This window comes from Pseudorca crassidens, chromosome 4 (genome assembly GCF_039906515.1).
Source record: "Pseudorca crassidens isolate mPseCra1 chromosome 4, mPseCra1.hap1, whole genome shotgun sequence".
Classification (NCBI taxonomy): domain Eukaryota; kingdom Metazoa; phylum Chordata; class Mammalia; order Artiodactyla; family Delphinidae; genus Pseudorca; species Pseudorca crassidens.
Window position 1 is genome coordinate 16,468,295 of NC_090299.1, and position 12,510 is coordinate 16,480,804.

General features: G+C 31.6%; 1 protein-coding gene across 1 annotated transcript in view; it reads right to left on the bottom strand.

Moving 5' to 3' along the window:
• FAT4 (FAT atypical cadherin 4) overlaps positions 1-12,510 on the bottom strand; it is a 173,355-nt gene that overhangs the window by 18,252 nt on the left and 142,593 nt on the right. Inside the window, exons 10-11 of the mRNA XM_067735120.1 lie at positions 9,108-9,212; positions 4,663-4,970 (exon numbers count right to left, since the gene is read on the bottom strand). Coding sequence (XP_067591221.1) covers positions 4,663-4,970; positions 9,108-9,212 — 413 coding nt within the window. The remainder of the gene's footprint in view (positions 1-4,662; positions 4,971-9,107; positions 9,213-12,510) is intronic.

The following is a 12,510-nucleotide window of genomic DNA, read 5'->3' on the forward strand; positions in this document are numbered from 1 at the left end:
TCCTATGATTTTCAACCTAGACTGGCCCAGCAATATATATTTTTTGTTTACATATTTGGGTTCCATGTAAAATTTTGAGAAAAGGGCTGTTCTGCTAAACAAACAAACAAACAAAATTAAAAACCACTGATCCAAAACACCTTTGAGGACATCTGCACTGGAATGTGAATTAAAGGCTTAGATTGGTGTCCTGTGACACATCAAGGCATTTTTATGGGTATCATGACATTTGTTTCTAGGTTTTGCTCCTGAGAACTGGGCTGCCCAAACCTTTTAGTCATCTCCAATTTTGTCATCATCGTGTAGATGTGGATAAAATCTTTTCATCATGGTCAATATGCTCTTTACAAATGTAGCAATTTCTCATTGAAAACTGCCCTCCTGGGGGAACGTAATAGATTGCATGGTTCCCCAATGAAGAGGGAGGTGCTAACTAGCCCTGTGGCTCCAAGTACATCATTATAGTAACTGCTTTCCTTTAAGGAATAAAGAGCTGGTATTACAGCCTTAAAATTCCCTTTTAGTACCAATAAAAAGACATTTTCACACTTGTTCTGTGAATAAAGTTTCTTCAGTAACAACAACAAAAAAAGAGAGAATAATTGTCATTTGAGGTTAATTTTAATGAAAGCAAAGCAAATGTAGGAAACACAGCACAGGGAAGTTAAGCAAGTTAACATTACCTTTGACTTAAATGCAAAAGTATCAGGTTTTCTATCTTCTTTCATTATGTATGGAAATGATTGGTTTCCTTAATATCACCTTATTGATATTGCATATGACTTTAAGGTATTGTCCACAAAAATATATATTTAGGATTTGTAAAAGTATATCTTAAATACTCACATTTCAGAAATAATAAATAGGGCCAATTTATACTTACTGTGCCTCAAATATTAGTGTCTAAACTATTTAAAAATATTTCTATAAGTTATTATAACTGATTATAAACTCCATACAACAAACTCTCATAAGCCATGTAATTTTTTTTGCCACTTTCTCAAATAAATTATAATAAATACTAATATTTTTAGGGAACATTTACACTTCCAATTCTATATCAAGACTTTCATGTCCTATTTAGTTTACTCTTTCAGTAGTTTTTATTTTTTTTCCAGTGATCTATAAAATTGAGGGACATTCAATCTCAAAATAGGTATTAGGTTTCCATAATACCATGTATGTTTATGTTGACTATTAATTTAAGCACAATTCCTTTCAATTTACTTCTAAAACAAAATGTTAACACATCTCTATGTATACTATGTAAGCCATCCATCCATTCTAGAGATACTTAAAGTTATTACAAGCTAGAGAGTATCACATGGACATTTATGAATGCTTTAATTAGGGAAAAAATCTTGCATAATAGTATCATATTTTCATGAATGTTCATACTTAATATATTTTTTCTTATTTTCTAAAAGCTTAGTGATACAACTCAAAGGAAAAAATACCTGAGGGAAAGTTTTATTTGAATAATAGCTCATTCAATTTAATCTTCAGAGTTAAATGTACCTTCTTTTACTGTTGAATATTTCTACCACTACCACTGTAAATTGAGATATTTTTATCCTGTCTATGCAATGATTCAAAGCTGAGAAGTTAATGATTTTGCCAGTTTCCAAAAAAATCCTTTTGAATTGTAGAAAACAACAGATTCAAAATCCAGTAGGGCCTTATTTTGGATGTTTTCTGAAATAGGGAGAGATTTTTCCTCTGATTGAATTAATTATGACAAGGGCATTTTTTCCACATTTAGTATTATTCAAAACCTCATGACTATGGTGACATATTACAAATGAACTGAAATAACTTTTTTCTTTCCCTTTGGGCATATTTCATGGTGCCTCTTTCTCTGTTCTCCCTCTTGCTTCCAAGCCCTTCTTTGATAAAATCAAGTGTTCATGAAGTTTAAGGGGACCTTAGAGGTCACCACGTAAAATCCTCTATTCTATATAAGAGCCCATTGACAACATCTTAGCAATATGGTTACCTTACGTATGCTTGGAGGGTTGCGGTGAGTGGTATCTACCAACCCCTTTAGGTTTCCCTTTCAGTATTAGAAAATAATTATGGCTAACATAAGCACCAATCTACATATACACACCAGACTCCACGTTTGTCCTAATTTTGTCAGATTCAATATGACTGGGTACATCAATAATCAGGGACACTGGAATTTTCTAAATCCCTATTCTCCTAGAGATCGTCCTCTAAGCACACTGGTTTCATATTATGTAGGTGTAAAAAAATCTCAGGCAGAAATGAGTGCAGTAACCTATTACTAATCTGAAAAATTATTCCCAAGATGTATTTGTTATACCTCTATTAAATTTATTAAGCACCTTTTCATACAAAATGTATGCAATTTTAGATATAATTTATATTACTATTTGTGATAATGCTAAAAATGTGGAGATATTATCTTCACATTTTGATTTTCTGTCCAATTAACAAAGCCACCTGAATTACTACCAAATCAGGCCTCCAATGAGTGCTTTTCAATACTTTTTTTTTTTTTTTTTTTTTTTTTGCTGTATGCGGGCCTCTCACTGTTGTGGCCTCTCCCGTTGCGGAGCATAGGCTCCAGACGCGCAGGCTCAGCGGCCATGGCGCACGGGCCCAGCCGCTCCGAGGCATGTGGGATCTTCCTGGACCGGGGCACGAACCCGTGTGCCCTGCATCGGCAGGCGGACTCTCAACCACTGCGCCACCAGGGAAGCCCAATAGATTTTTCACATAGATTATTTTTAGAATCTAAATGATCTTAATTATAATTAGTTACTAAATTTTGTTTCATTGTCATTTTCAAAATGTTGGGGTAATTTTATAAACACTTTATAAATTAAATGTATTAGAAAAAAGTTATAGTTACAGATATTAACACCAAGTTCATAAGGAAATGGAAGACAATATAGAATTAAAATAATTCATAAATTTGCACTTCTTTGCCTGTTTTCTCACCTCTCATTATATTCAAATAGCATACATCTAATAATCTAGTAGGGTTCTGAAAGCAACACAATGGATGTGGTGACTGTACCTGATGAAATATCGGAACAGCCAATCTTGATCATGCTGACACAATCATTTGGTCACGTTAGGGTTAATCACTATTCTCTTTTTTTCCATAATTGGAAATAGTTCTGTATTTTAAAGCTATTTAGATCTTCTTTAATGTAATAAATTAGAGTGGAGGAGAGAAAAGCCATTGTATCTGAGGCCAATTCAACATAGATTTATAGTATTCCTGGAAACAAATGGAGAATTTTGTCCTTTGATAAAGACAACTTGTTATTCATATTTGTCAGAAAAAAAATTAATGTTATAAGGTAGCTTCTGTCTTATAGCTTTATGAAGTTGGTAATTATAGAGGGCACAAAAGTTTTGCTTTTAAACCTAATTATGGATCACAGAAAAAGCTAGCAAAAACATGGTAAAAACATTTTCAATATCACTTCTGCAAGTTGCTTACATGTAGTACAACAATACAAAGTATTCCCGAAGTTTAGTGGCAAAAATACTTCTCTCATATGATTCATTTCATCCATCTCAGAACTATGTAATTACCATATTTTTCTAGCTTGTCATAGAGCCAAGAGGTAAAATTATAATCATTTAGATCCCAGTTTCTTCATTTAAAAAAAATTTCAGAGTATTTATTTTGTTCTTTTGGCTAATTTTTAATAGTTGGTTTAATACTTTAACCATTCCATTCCATTTTTAGGGTGAAATAAAAATTTTAAAGAGCAGTTATGGTTTTAAAAGGTCAGCGTTAAAATCGAAAAATATTTAAAAATAGTTTTTGTTACAAATTACTTTTTCCCAAATCTTTGATAGTTGTTGAAGACGGGCGGAACTATGGAGATAGAGTTGGAATAAATAAATGAATAAATAAATAAATCCTTCCATTCTATTACTCTGTGTCAAATGTTTTCAAACATTAACATGGAAAAGATATGACGCATTTCCCTTTATAAAGAAAAATACTTGTTTAATGAACACAAGCGCTAAATATGTACCCTGTTTGTTATGAGAGCCATATAATGAAATGGAATATAATATGGAAATCTTGGACATTACTGAGTTATAATTCTGAGAATACTTTAATAGTCAAAAACCAATACTTCATCCTAACACAATTTCATGTCATAGACCTCACAGATGACAGTATACTGAAGTGCTGGTATAATAAGGATTATTACCTACTATACGGAAATCTGTGTTAAGTATCATCTTTTACCAGTAATTTATTTGTAGAAAAGTTTTCCCTGTCTGTTTTTAAGTCGTTTCTTCAATTTGGGCAAGGATACTTAGAAAAGCAAAGGAGCCATTTTAAGTAGCGTTCTGACACAGCCTTAAAAATCTGTTCAATATAAGAAATGTATACAATGGAATGTTTATGCACTAGGATATTTTCTTTCCTTCGTTCCCTTTTTGTTTTTGAGATGAGTTGTTTTTGAGTCAAACAACGCTGTCATGAGCAAAAGAAGAATGTTACCCATTTGCTGCTGTAGTTCATAACAAAACTGGACAAATAATGAATACATATAATTGAACTCAATTTGCACCACAATTCATGCTTTAACTTTTCAAGTTTCCAGCCTGATTGACTGGATATTCAATAAAACAAGTTTTAATGTGGAATTAATATCTTACCATTCCTGCCCTCCGGGCAATCACAGTATGAAAATGTCCATCTGACACCTTCTTCATGGTGGTGAGTTTATAGGTACCACTGCCTAAGTTATAAGAGAACCTTAGTCTTTCTTCAGCAATTTCAAGGGCCAAAAACTCAGCCCGGTCCCCTGTCTGGTTGTCATAGTTGTAAAGCAATAAAGCATGACTTTTGATAGTTGCAAATTTGACATAAATATAGTTATTATTGGGGTCCAAGCTGGGAAATTCCATGTATGACAACTCCTCAAATCCATAACTGTTCAGCTCGCAGTGTTTTCCAAAGACACCTGTAAATGAGAAAATTGACAAACTGACACATCACATTCAAGTAAAGTTTTATTAAATGACTTTGATTAAAATATTTTTAAATTACAATAATGTCACGTTTTTAACAACTTTCTATTACTCTCCAAAGAATACTGTCTAAATTTATTTGAAATAGAAAGAAAAATGATGATCTCTAAAGCATATAAGAAATGATAAACTGGTGTAATTATTTTTCTTTGGCCAATATGGAAACATATCTAACTATGCTTCATTTTAAAAAATTAGAATTAGTAGAATGGAGTAGGTCTGAAGAGGTTTCTTTTCTGAAAAACTTTCAAAGTGAGTTTGTCAATCTTTTTAAAGTTTAATATGCTGTAATTTTCAACCAAGTTATTTCCTTCATAATAAACAATTCCTGAAAACAATTTTTATTCAATTAAGGACGGTAAATTTTGTTTTGACCTAAAAAAATCAGTCCCTGTGTTTGAGGTATTTTCAAGTCACAAAATTAAGGAAAGGAATACACTGCCTTTAGCGAAAAAAATAACTGTCTTAAGTTTTTCTCTGTTTCTTGTTTTATACCATCTTTGGGTATAATTTACAGCAGCTACTTTGAAATTGCTTTCTGTTTTTCTGAAATCTAGCATTCCCACTTGTTTGTGCTGGTTCTTTTTCAAACCTGAAAAGTGAGTTTTACTGATGTTACAATTCTATGCCAAAATTCTTTTCCCACAAATATTAGTAGCCTGTAGCAAATGATCAGAAAATTAACCCATGCCAACACATCATAATTCTTATTAACTTGCAAAGGTTTCATTCCTTCATTTTGGCTGTACATCTCATGTAAATGCATTAAATATAGACGCAGGGAATTGTTCTGCTAGAAGAAACCAATGTCATCATTTTACAGAATACTTAAAACTTGTCCAATGTCATAGAACCATGGGAGACAGAGCCAAAATTTGAGGCCAGATCTACTGATTGTCTAGTTGTTTTGACTACACCACATTTTATATCTAAATGTTCTTTAAATTAAAATGGCCTAGAATTTCCTTGTGTCATTTATCTTTCCTTTTTCTGTAAAGGCTCACATAATATTCATTATAAATGACTAAGAAATCTATATGATTTATTTTTAATCATTAACTAAAGTTAACAAAAAGATAAAGAAATTATAGGAATTATATGTATTATATATCATATATATTATATATGGCATATGTTTTATATCATAAATATATCTTTCATCGAGTATTTATATTTTATATAAAACTTATATTTATATATAATAAATTTTCAAGTTTATATTAAACATATATTTTATTATATATATTATTTATATATGCAGAAAGAGTAATCAAAGTTAAATAGAAAGGAAAAATAAAGCATACAAATGAAACACATTATTAGAGAGAAAATTTTACTGTGTGTTCCCTTAGGTCTCTTATGATTAAATTTTAATAAATCTATGAAAATATATTTAAAATTTGAATATAAATATATGTAGAAAGTACTGGAAATATGTTCTACATTTTATTTAAACTGACACTGTACTTTCAAAAATGATAATATTTTTATAGAATATATTATCTTTCTAAGGGTTTTTGTTATTGTTTCTAGAGAAATGTAAATTTTTGTCTTTGAAATAATTTTAAATTATTTAAAAGTAATTTAAAACTTTTTGAAATTTTAATTTCAAAACTGCCCTCCAAATAGAATGCCATGAAATAAACCTACATAAAGGTAAAAATAAATTATTTAAATTACTTTAATAAGAAATATTGTGTGTGTGTGTATGAAGTTATACATATATATAAACTTATAGCTATATAGGTTCTTCTTTAAAAAGTCTTAAGTACTTTATGGTTTTTTAATAAAACATAAGCTAAAAAAGTCTAAAAATTAAAAAAATATTAGTCCAAAACAGCAAATCTTTCACTGATGAGAAGGGAAACAGTGTAAAGGTTTTTCCAACTTCAAAATTATAGTTAAGATGTTCTGTTATAGGATGCATGTGTAACTACCTCCAGCTATTTGCCTGAGGCATTCCATCTGCCATTTTTTTGTATGTTTCACCCACATTCAATTTGTAAAGGACAATACTTTTTCCTTTTAATTCTATCTCTCTTTTCTCAAATCTGTACTGTTTCAAGGTTTTTGTTCTGTTTTGTTTTCTTTTTAAGGCTTCTGTTCCCAACTAACAATGTCTAAGTTTAAATAATGTTTTTTTGCCTTTGCCACTAGAAAGAATAGGGGGGTAAGTGTGCTCCGCCAGCTACATGTGATCTGTCTCTATTTTAATTTACGTTATTGTGCTAGTCCCCTACCCCTGAGGATCTCTGGTATGGTGAGGAGAAGGTTTATTTGGACACCAAAACACATCCACCCAACAGGCAATCACTGTTGTATCAGCTACAATGCTGCAACCATTTGCTCTTATTTGTTATCAACTATCTATCTTAAATCCTCATATGTACAAATGGAATGCAAAAGAATCTCTAAAAATGTAAAAAATTTTGGTTCAGTCACCTTGAAAATAATTTTTCCACTTTCCACTCCAATCCCCTTATCTTTCCTTCCAAAACACGTTAAAACCATGAAACTTGATTGTGGTTATCGGTCAAAAGCAGCACCCTTTATTTAAAATGGATAACCAAGGACCTACTGTATAGCACAGGGAACTCTGCTCAATATTATGCAACAACCTAAATGGGAAAGGAATTTGAGAAAAGAGTAGATACATGTATATGTATAACTGAATCACTTTGCCGTACACCTGAAACTAACACCACATTGTTAATCAACTATACTCCAATATAAAATAAAAAGTTAAAAAAAACAGAGATAATTGAAAGAAAGACGTCTTAGGAGATCTAACATTGCGGTTATTTCGACCTTGATCTACCTTTTACTGCTTCGAGGGTATTATTAGTGAGAATCTGAAGAAGTTTTAAAAAAGAGAGGTACTGTGAATATCATCCTGGACTGAAAATAAAATTGTGTTTTAGTCAATATATCATTTTGAGGTTGTTTTGTTTTGTTTTCACTGTTTGACTGTAGACAAAGCCCTCAATTTCTGGGCCTCAGAACCATTGCTAAAATACAAGGCTCACAATTAGATATTTTTATATTCTGTTTTTCTTTATCATTCTTTTGATATTGTACTTTAGAACTAGATAGTCATAGAATTACTTGAAAATGAATTAATGTTACATTTACTGGTTACTAGAAACCTGAAATTCTTTTTAAGTTCTATTCTCTACTATACATTGAGATTCACTTTTCAGGTCCATGTAGCACTGTAATAAATATATTCAAGGAAAGACTAGAAAAAAATCCTTCTCCTCTCTTGCCTATGGAGAAAGACAGAGTCTCTAACTACTGCAGGGCCTCTGGAGAAGAATACTTTATTGTGGAGTAAAGCAGCTTTTAAATAAATGGAATAATCACCAACCTACGAAACAAACCAAGTTAAAATAAAAGCTTCCTGCAAAGCTGTTCTCATAGTTCTTGGCTGTCCCAGTGTAGGGTAACATTTGGGTGAGACCTGGAAGGAATCCTTTAATTCATTCCACTATGATGACTAAATATGCATGCATATGAAAAAATTCTTTTAACAATTTTCTTCCTTAACAGAACACATCATTCTGAATTTTGATTAGTTACACGACACTATCTACAAAGCCTATATGAAGACTGCATGTCAAGTTACCAAATCATTCTAACTGAAGTGGTTGAATTAATGCAAAAAACAAAAGTAAAGAAGCAAAAGCAAAACAAAACAAAAACGTTTTGACTAGTCTTAAAGATTTTAGTAGAAAGTGTTGTCAAATAGTTCTTAAAGGATTTTTCATTAGATAGGTTCTAGGCTAAAAAGAAGGCATACACAAGTTTTTGAGAGGAAATGTCCTGAGGAGACAACATCAAATTTAATAATCTTTGGTTGATTATTTTCTAGTAATGATCAAAACAATATACTCAATGGAATTTCCATAATTAACAGAAAATATTAAACCTTTGAGATTTTATTTTGCTAAAACCTCCTGTGTAAAACGACTAACATTTTCTTAGTCACTCTAAGACAAGATAAAACAGAATTGCTAAACTGTGTGCCAAAATAGATTGATATTTTATATCAACCACTAAGTTTTACTCACCAAACGGACAATGGCAGTAGTATGACTCCACACCACTTTGACAGGAACCACCATTAAAGCAGGGGTTGCATTCACAGTAATTGACTGGAGATTCACAGATTTTCCCTGAAAAGCATCAAACTCATTAAAAAAATCCTTGCATAAATATATTAACACCATTACTGCATGACCATATGTAATAGTCTATCCTGAGAGAGCCTATCTTTGGAGAAAAGAAATACAAGAACATTTTACTTGACATGAGGACAGAGGAATATTATATCTGAGTTCAAAGTCTTATTCAGTTGTCCTATTTTAAAGATGTGCATTATAATATTTAGGAAGTAATTTACATAATCATCTTGGAAGGAACTACTGTTTTCAGGGAAATCACAAATGGTGAACATATTTAAATGTTTTCACTGAATTTATTTTCTCTTGTCATGCCAATTTTTTCATGTATTATAACTGGAGAGTTGAAACTTCTGCAGTATAATTTTCACCATCGAGATATCCTTAACTCAGACTTCTCAAAGGTAATAATGAATCTCATTTAGCTTATTTGCCAAATTACAATCCTTTCACTCTCAAGAAATATTCCTTGACTTTGACTTACCTGTTGTAAAGTAGAGTAAGAAATAAAAAGACACGTCAAACACAGTTTCAAATATTTATGAAAATTTATTGACTATAGATTATATATGCTCTGTCTTTCTTCTAAACCAATAATGCCTAGCAAGCATATATTTCAGTGTATAAAGACTTCTCATACATCATCTTGTTAATTGAATCTGTTAATATTGACTGCGTGCCTATTATGGGTCAGGCATGCTAGAAGATGAAGGTCTGACAGTTAAAAAGCAGACAAGTGTCTTTACATGGTGTCTCCACTTTAGTGGGGGAAACCGATCCACACAACAGGAAACATATTTCACAGATGGCGGAGAAGAAGCCTTTGGAGGGTAATCTCTTGCCAAAGAAATTATAAAACTATGGTACAGACCACTGTAACTCTGCTCCCATATCCAGGTTTCAGACAGCTATAATTGAATAATTAATCACCTAGTAGGCAAAACTTAGGGTATGAGGCCAGTCCCATCTGTGTTTTGTTATCGTTGTGATGCTGTGTGGTTTTTTTATGCAAATGTAAATTTGTTCTAATATCACTGTTCTATAATAATTATTGTAATCATTTAACATATTTGTTAGAATAGTTTTTAGTTTTCTGATTTGAGGAAATAATGATATTTCTTAATTTCCTAAGAAATTAAGACATTTCTTAGAGTTCTTAATTTCCATTCATTGACAGGAGGGAGAGTTTACTTCTGTAAAGCTATCACCTACTTCCCAGCATGACTGCACTAATGCCTTTATTCAATGTCTCATGAAAGGGCGTAAGTTTTATATGCACAACTAGACCCTGTTGTGTATAGATAATCCATTTCATCATAACAACTATGCTTGAAACACAGTCAAAGTTTTTGTTTAATTCATTTCTGCTTTCGTGGCTTGATTTTGTAGCCACACTTGCTGGTTTGTTTGAAATTATCATTGTGAGTCAGATCTCATGACACTGCTAACGGTCATAAACACAAAATTTTTTACTTTATAAATAAAATTGGGAATCTCCTTACAAGGTAAAACAGTACAATTTCAGAATACCTTTCTATTCTAAGGGGAAATAATGAAAATAAACAAGTTAACAATCTAGAAGCACAGAAATTAAGTTTTAAGTACTTTAGCAATGAGTCATACTAGAGAAACAGGCAGGACAAATTTATTCTAAGCCCATACAAACTATCACACCAGAGAGATGCTGTGCCATGGGAGAACTCTCTTCTCTGGGTGTTTTCTAACTGGATTTGTGACAGATTGTTTTAGAGAAGTGTACTTTTTTTCCCTTAATACAATACTGATACTGCTCAATGGAGAATGAAATAAGACCTATTGACTATATTATTGATTATTTACCTAGTATCAGGAAAGTCACATCTCAGTCCTTCCATTTTTTCCACTGTAAGATTATGCATAATTTTCACATGTGCCGTTGTACTAAATAAGGTTTTATTTTCTTCTTTTCCTTTTCTTTTTTGAAAATTTCTTTTAGAGTTTTGTTAAGAGTAGCATGTATTAAGAATATAGACTAATATTCTTTACAGGTATGGTCAGTATAACCTTCATGTTGTGAACACATATACGTAGGTTACAAAATCACAAACTTCACTTCTTGAAGACTGGAAATGGGGAACAAACGCTAAACAGTTTAGCGGGTGTGGTCATGTACACTTACTCAAGTATTTGGACCTATGTGCTCTCCAAGAACAACGTATGACTATAAAAACCCAAATCGTTGATCCTGTAAATCTCAACTCTCTACTTTTTTGAATCTTGTTGGAAAAGACCACCTTGAATCTTGGTTTCTACAGCAATAACAACAAAGAAATTTAGGGTTTTTTAAAAATAATTATATAAAATGGTTATTTTATTTACCCCTTACAAAATAAGGTTTTAACATGGACATCTGAATTTAATTCAGATACAAACTATGAGCTATTTCAGTTAGTCCAAAGCAAGAGGTGGAAAGAAACCCAAAAATAAATATGACTTACTCATGTGTTAAAACATACGGTGACTACATAAATAGAAGCAGCTACAAACTGAGAAAATATTAGTTTGAGAATGAACGTCTTTTAAGGAGAAAGAAAATTCAATCTTTCATTTGACATTTTATTTTAAGCCAGAGTTTTATCTTCATATTTGTCAAAAATTTAAGAAATGAATTTTCTAGGGGTTATGCAAATGAACTTTTTGTTGAGTTTGGGTAAAATAGTATTATTTGTTGTTGTTAGAGTATGTAAATTATTTACCATTTCAAAACTTTAGTTTGAGTACTCCATTTATTGAGTAATATTTTTATTTTACAATTAGTAAATTTCAAAGAGGTTGCCATACTAGATTCCAAGATACAGTTTGAAAACTCAATGTTGCAATTTAAGTTATTATTAAAAGAACATTTTTCCTTACATGTGAGGGAAAGATGTCATAATTTTACTTAGAATCAAAAAGCCTTTAAATGCATATTTCTAGGGTTTGGAAAGTTTATGCTCTATTACCCAATTACAAGTTAGCAACAAATTCTGTATTGTTCTGCACACATCTATGTTAATGGCATAATGATTATCAGAGAATGCAGCAGTTTGAATTACTCTAACACGCTTCTGGTACAAACAATCTGATGTGTTGGAGCACCGTGAAACAAAATTTTGCATCATTAACTTAATTAATGCTGCAAGTCAATTAACAATATTTGTCAGTGCCTTGAGGCTTGGAAGTATGCTGATAGGGCTTGCACAGAGAAAGGCATTTATGTCTCCTGAATTCAAGGAGCCTTTTTCTATTGAGATATGTTAACTGTCAGAGCAGC